Source organism: Lactuca saligna, chromosome 2 (genome assembly GCF_052625555.1).
Source record: "Lactuca saligna cultivar CGN05327 chromosome 2, ASM5262555v1, whole genome shotgun sequence".
Taxonomy (NCBI): Eukaryota; Viridiplantae; Streptophyta; class Magnoliopsida; order Asterales; family Asteraceae; genus Lactuca; species Lactuca saligna.
In genome coordinates, this window is record NC_136418.1 from 109,351,111 (window position 1) to 109,358,266 (window position 7,156).

The 7,156-nt window shown below is 41.3% G+C and overlaps 1 protein-coding gene across 1 annotated transcript; it reads left to right on the forward strand.

The window, feature by feature from the left end:
* The first annotated feature begins 2,985 nt into the window (after positions 1-2,985).
* Positions 2,986-6,592, forward strand: LOC145029000 (putative AMP deaminase). Its single transcript, XM_078977657.1, has 7 exons — positions 2,986-3,733; positions 3,886-4,171; positions 4,269-4,380; positions 4,443-4,573; positions 5,123-5,224; positions 5,941-6,358; positions 6,489-6,592. Exons 2-5 carry the CDS (start codon positions 4,070-4,072, stop codon positions 5,222-5,224), a joined length of 447 nt encoding a protein of 148 aa, XP_078833783.1. The 5' UTR covers positions 2,986-3,733; positions 3,886-4,069; the 3' UTR covers positions 5,941-6,358; positions 6,489-6,592.
* Positions 6,593-7,156: the final 564 nt, after the last annotated feature.

Genomic DNA, 7,156 nt, shown 5'->3' on the forward strand with positions numbered 1-7,156 from the left:
GGTACGACTATCTTGGAGAAATCCTGGATGAATCTCTGATAGTATCTGGCTAATCCTAGGAAATTCCGAATCTCAGATGGAGACCTCGGGACCTCCCATCTCATCACAGGCCGATCCAACATCGGCCTGCACACATGGTTCATGAGATCCATGAATGCGGTAGGAGCATTGGTGAGCCCGAAAGGCATCACCACAAACTCATAGTGACCATAACGGGTCCGAAAGGCAGTCTTCTGCACATCCTCCACTCTGACCCTCATCTGGCGATATCCTGAACGCAAATCAATCTTGGAGAAATAAGATGCTCCCTGCAGCTGGTCAAAGAGATCATTGATCCTCGGGAGTGGGTAACGGTTCTTCACCGTCACCTTATTTAGCTCCTGGTAATCTATGCACATACGATGTGACCCATCGTTCTTCTTTACAAACAAAATCGGGGCTCCCCAGGGTGAACTGCTTGGTCTAATGAATCCCTTGTCTAACAACTCCTGCATCTCAGGAGGAGCCAACCGGTACGGTGACTTGGCTATCAGAGCCTCTCCAGGGACCAGGTCGATTCTGAATTCCACCTATCTCTCCGAAGGTACCCCTGGCAACTCCTTAGGGAATACATCCTCAAACTCCCGTACTACGGGCACATCGCCCACCGTTGCCCTACACGCCTCCCGGGTATCCATAACATAGGCGACATAACCTGCGCAACCCTGCTGGAGGTAGTACCTAGCCCTCGCTGCCGAACATAAAGATGGTCCTCATTGTGGCCTTTCGCCCTGAACCACCATCTCTCCCCCACTAGGGGTCCTAATCCGTAATGACTGTTGCGCGCAGTCGATTACTGCCCCATTGGGGCTCAACCAAGCCATACCAATAATAACCTTGTTCCCCCGCAAAGGTATGGGAACCAAGTCCACCAGGTAATGTTCCTCGAACAGCCTCAAAACATAATCAAGGTAGACCTCTGATGCTCGTACCGACCAGTCGTCTGCAATATCAACCTCTAAAGGGCAATCCAACATGCCCAAAGACTCCAGAAACTTCTTGCTAAGCGCAAGAGAGACAAATGATCGAGTGGCACCCGAATCAAACAACACCTGAACTGGGATACCGTTCACATGGAACGATCCTAAGCAAGGCACATAATATATCAAAATCAATTTGACATAACATAAAAGCATGAAATAGGAAATCATACCCATCACCACATCGGGTGCAGCGCGTGCCTCCTCGGCTGTCAGCTAAAATGCTCGGCACCGAACCACTGGAGTCAACGCCATTGTTGGCGCCGCTGCTGCTGTCGATCTAGGGCAATTGGCCCTCTGATTGCAATGAAAACAAATCAGGTCTGATATCTGAATCGCAGGAGTAGGGGCAGTATAATCTATGCTAAAATGCCCAACCTTGCCACACTTATAGCAGCTTGAACCGGTCTAATGCGACAAGCTCCCTCGTGTGACGGACCACATTTACCACAGCAGTCCCGCCCTGAGTGGCCTTTCGGCCTACCATCGGATCCCTTGGGCTTCTTCCCCGAAGCCCCCGTCGTTAGCCCCTCCGCTGCTTTCCTCTTCCGGATGTGCTCCAGATCAATCTCCCTCTCCCTATCCCTAGAAATCATGGAATCCAAGGTAGGGCAAGCTGAGAAACTAACATGCTCCTGGATGACAGCTCATAGCATGTCATGGTAGCGAGTCCTCCTCATGTCCTCATCACTCGCATACTGGGGCACCAGCAATGCCCTCTCTCGAAACTTGGCGGTGATCTCCGCCACAATCTTCGTAGTCTGTCTCATGTCCAAGAACTCCCTGGCCAGTTGCTGAAGCTCCACAGCTGGCACAAACTCCACCATGAATCTGGTCAAAAAGTTTAACCAGGTCATAGCCTCAACAGTCGAGTCTCCCAGAGAGTCACCAACCGACTCCTACCAATCTCTGGCCTTGTCTCTAAAACACCCTGCAGAGAAACGGACCTTCAACCCTTCCGGGCAGAAGTTCGTCAGCTGCGCAGACTCGATGTCTGCGATCCATCTCCTAGCACTAATGTGGTCTTTCACCCCATGGAAATACGACGCACCACTCCCTCTGAAGTCCTTAAAGGACAGTATGCGTGATCCTGACTGGCTAGCCGCCAAGTCACTCCTGAACGCCCTGAGGCGATCCTCCATCAGCTCAATGATCCCTTCCTTGATCGACCCGAAGATAACCGGCGTCGCATCAAGGATACCTCCCGTGATCTCGAACGCGATGAACTTGCGTAACCCATCATCCACATGCTCGGATCCTGCACTTGAGCCCGATCCTGACCCAGACCTTGAACCTCCCACTCCATGTCGCGTGACCACCAGTCTGAAAATAAACATACAAATGTCAGGGTCACATATACTTTCTAGAGGTCTCACACACTCTCGAAGTTTCCAGGCTCCATCTAAGCCCTCCTTGATTCAAGTATGGATCCTTTGCTTTCAGTAGTACGGGCCCATACTACCTTCCACATCTACCCGTACTTTCCTCAAGGATTGCTTCGACTTCACTAAGTCCCTTTTACCGATATCCCTTACAATGACCTCATCCTAGGCTTCCATATGGCACTCTCCGACCTACCCTCCGCCATCAGCTGCACTAGGATTCCCCACCACCTCCCCTTAACTAGCTTGCGGATACTGTTACATATCCATTCCTTAGCTAGTTGAAGATGGCCAGGACCCCCCACTACTAGAAAAACAACCTTTAATGACGCGCAAACAATGACATGCGGTGATTTACGATACGCAAAAGCGTGCGCTCTAAAAATAATGTCATCTCTTCAAACTTTTGAAGGATAGAGGTCACGCTTTTGTGCATGCCCTAAAATAAATGTCCACGAAAAAAATTAAAAACACGGAGGGCACTTATTTAAAAATGGGCGTCATCTAGAAATGTCGATTTATATTTTTTGAATGAAAGGCGCGTTCTCTTTTTTTTTTTTGCAGCTGGGGGGAAACGAAAATCCCAAAAGTTTGAAAGGCCGCCATTGTTATCCTCTATCTTATTTCCATCTTTCTTCTCTCTCTCTCTCTCTCTCTCTCTCTATCTCTCTCACTCTAATACCCAAAAAAACCCTAATATCATCACAAATCCTCTTTTCTCCCGCAACAAAATCGCAATATCACCAAATCTCTGATCCCGTCTTCTAAACAGATCAAACCTGCAGGGGTTCTCAATTTCTCTATGTTGATGTGTGGTGACACGAACAAAAAAAGGAGTGTAGCGCCTCTACCTTTCAATTTCATTTGTCGGTTGCCTCAAATCGACTATTGCTTTCTCTCTCACAGGGGTTTCTTTGTGCGTTCCCTTCACCTACGTTATAAAGGAATATATGTGGGATACAAAAGGCGTTCGAGAGAAAGGGAGGACATCGATCAAGGCTCACTTACTTCTACCCACTGGAACCACCATATCTCCCACTCGATGTTAAAAGCAACGTCGACATCGTCGATAATGTCAAAGACAAAATCCAGGTTCTTATTTCTCCTTTATTCATGCCTCTAATTTCGATTTTGAATCCTATTATCTTCTCTTCTGTAAAACCCTAACCAGAAAAACATATACAAGTTTCAATTATGATTTCCTCCTCCGGTGGCGATAGCTAATTTTGCGTTGGAGGCACTTCTTCTGCTCCCGATACTCATGGTTCTAAGGATGTCGCACACAGTTTTATCAAATCTCGTGGCTACCATGGCCTCTTCCCTTAGATCGAGGTTCTCTCTTTCTTTCTTTCTTTCTCTCTCTTTCTCTCTCTCTCTCTCTCATGTTCATATAATTTTCTTACTAGAACATTCACTTATTTTAATTGTATAGATTGCAATTACTGATTTCGATGTGTTTCTTTATTCCTACATTCAAATCAAAGTCACATTCAATCTACAATAAAGAAAGCAAAGCTGCACTTCAAGCTAGTCTTTGGGGGAAATATTGACGAAACATTTGATCAGCTTGAGAGTTACAGGACATGGACACTTCATTTGCTTCAACTAGCATTCTGGATAGACATACAGAGTTGTCCTTGAGTGCTGTTCAGTCAAGAAAAAAATATAATGAGGACTCATGTTGTTGCTTTGGCCTTCGATGGTGAAGAGGTTTGGCTGAATTCTACTAGTTTTGAATCTTTTAACACTATGGTTTTGCATCCAAATCAGGTGTCCATCATTCTATTCCTTGTGAAAATTAGATTTGTTTTTTTTGGCCATGCACCTATATATAATTTGGTTTATTGGTTTGTTTTTGGGTGTGCAGAATGAGCTGATATATGATGATCAAAATGGAAATATTCTTGTATGGGACTTGATTGCAAACTCTCATTTCAAGATGGAAGATGGAGTTATACATGTTTATGCAAGTGAAAAAGGTAAGTCTGTAAATTAAATTATGATTTTACACTTATACTAATCATTTGTTTTCAACTCTCAGATTCCGTTGATCTCTTTCCTATTGCAAGCAGTGCAACAACTTTTTTCATTGACATGCATCACATTCTCAAAATAATCTCTGTTGGAAATGTTCGTTCCGCATGCTATCATCGATTTAGATTTCTTGAAGAGGTAAACTTTTCTTATATTATATATATATATATATATATATATATATATATATATATATATATATATATATATATATATATATATATATATATATAGTGTAGTACCTGAACAGGGAAATCCATTTGTGGTCTCCTGGTAGACTAATCCATGTTGTCCCAATTTACTGTTGGTGGAAACATTTTATAGTCTCTCTGCTGAAAGAATCCCTGGAAAGTAATGATTGATACACACATACACTGTCTTCTTAGAAACATTTTACAAGTTTTTATAGTAGTAAAAGTAAATATAAATCTGAGCAGAGAGAGATCGGGCAAACTTAGGAATCTATGTTGATGGTATCCAGCCACTTGATAGAATGAGCACCAATCCCTGGAAAGTAGTGGAATTGACGGCTTGTAAGGACCCCCTTTTTCCTTCTATGGAAGCAAACACTGAATCTTATTACAGACAATAACACTTCAAAAAAGAAAGTAAACAGAACAAGTAAATGTGTGATACAAACCTTGAACCTATCAATGCTCACAAATTCTACATGTTTGCTACCTGCAGGTGTGGTACTTGTTAACTTGGGCATGCCAACAAGTTCAAGAACATTTGCAAGTTTTGCTCCACCCCATATTGCTAACACAATCACAACAAAACACAACTTAGGTATTTGGTTTCTTCTTTTTGATTTGATAATATCATTTAAGATGCAAAATCCCTACTTCTGGAATCTCAAATCAACCCTAATTATGAAAACAATCCTGATACATACATGGGATTAATATGTGACATAATTCATGAATCCTTAGACAATTGCATTTGACCATTTTTCTGATGTGTATTTGATAGTGTCATTTTCTTTGAATCATGATGAAAAAAAAAAAAACTTTTTTGGAGAATCCTTCTTAAATTATAGTATCGAATCCTACACTTGATCCCTTTGTTTGCTGCGTAATTTGATAATGTAGTTCATTAGCTATGACTAATCCTACAAACACATAGATAAATTTGATTCATGTCCCTTTGTTTACTTGTGTGCCTTTTGCCTTTATAATTGATGATGTAAGATGTAAAATCCCTACTTCTTGAATCTTGAATCAACCCCATATGTGAAAACAACCATTATGTTTTGAAAATATTAACTTTTTCACCTTAGAATGTAAGATCAAACCCATTCCTTGAATCTTGAATATTGAATCAACCCTATTTAAGATGTAAAATCTCTTTATTTCTAATGTGAAATTTAATTTTAAAATTAAAGTTACTGCTTACTAAAGACTGTTACTATTGACAAAAACCAAGTAATTGTTTCTGATTGATACTTATTAGGCTTATTGATAATGATTAGGCTTATTGATAAGTTTCTGATTGATACTTATTAGGATAAGAATGCGGTGATAGTGTTCAGGTGGTATCCAGTTTACCACAGCCCAGTTGCCACTTTTGGAACTGATGAATCATAGCTGCCCAATCTATCTGCTCGGATATTAACCAACACAGATACACATGCCCTAATAGTGAACCTGACACCCGAGACTAAAACACCCATAGTTGAAGGAATTGCACTGGAATTATAAGTTACATGGGCATAGTTGAAGGAAGTTCACTGGAATTATCTCTTTTTTAGCATGGAGAAGAGATGGTCTGATGGAGGAGATTGTATATCTCAGGGTACCCTTCAAAACTTAATACAAACTCATGACAGTAGAAATTGCAACTTCTGACAAGAGCAAACTCAGTTTGTGCTTCATGTTTATCTTTAGGGGGGAACGACAATGAAAGGGCGTTCTCATCAAAAAGGTACCCTTGAAAACTTGTTACACCACACTCTATACCTAAAATTGGTCCAAGGGCAACTAATGTTGAATCGTTAAATCAAGCAAATGTTGATCTTCTAATGTTGTTCTTTTACAATGTTGTTCTTTTACAGGTGGTTGGAATTGGACCTAAAGTTTGTTGCTGATATAGGAATTGTGGATGCTCCAAATGCAGGAAAAAACATGTTTTTAGGTGTTATTAGTGTTGACATGTAGTGTTGTTTGACATGTAATGCTTAGGTAACTTGTTTGACATATGATATTTATTTGAAATAAATTATCGTTCTTATGATAATTTCAATATGTTGTTAAAAAAATATTATTTATAGATTTACTAATTTTCAAATTAAATTTGCATTTAATGTTAAATGCAAATTTAATTTGAAAATTAGTAAATCTATAAATAATATTTTTTTTAACATTTAAAATTACGATACGCAAAAATGTGTGTCATCTTCATTTATGACATGGCCTTTCTTGACAGGGGCTTCCATGATACGCATTGCGTGTCATTAACATGCGCGTCGTAAGGTCACGACGCGCGAATGCGTGTCATCTTCCTTTATGACAGGGCCATCCTTGATACGTATTGCGTGTCGTAAACGCGCGTCGTAAATGCGCGTCGTCTCTCTTTATGATAGGGCCTTCCTTGACGCGCATTTGTGTGTCGTCTGAGCCTTTTACGATGCGCAATGAGCGTCATAAAATGCTGTTTTTCTAGTAATGCCCATAGCACAAAGCAAGCAACATTCGTGCATTAGGTAACCGAACCAGGCATAAC

Coding starts and splice junctions, on each gene's coding strand:
- LOC145029000 (XM_078977657.1), top strand. CDS start 4,070: ATGAGGACTCATGTTGTTGCTTTGGCCTTCGATGGTGAAGAGGTTTGG. Junction 4,172..4,268: donor TGGTTTTGCATCCAAATCAG/GTGTCCATCATT, acceptor TTGGGTGTGCAG/AATGAGCTGATATATGATGA. Junction 4,381..4,442: donor TGTTTATGCAAGTGAAAAAG/GTAAGTCTGTAA, acceptor TTCAACTCTCAG/ATTCCGTTGATCTCTTTCCT.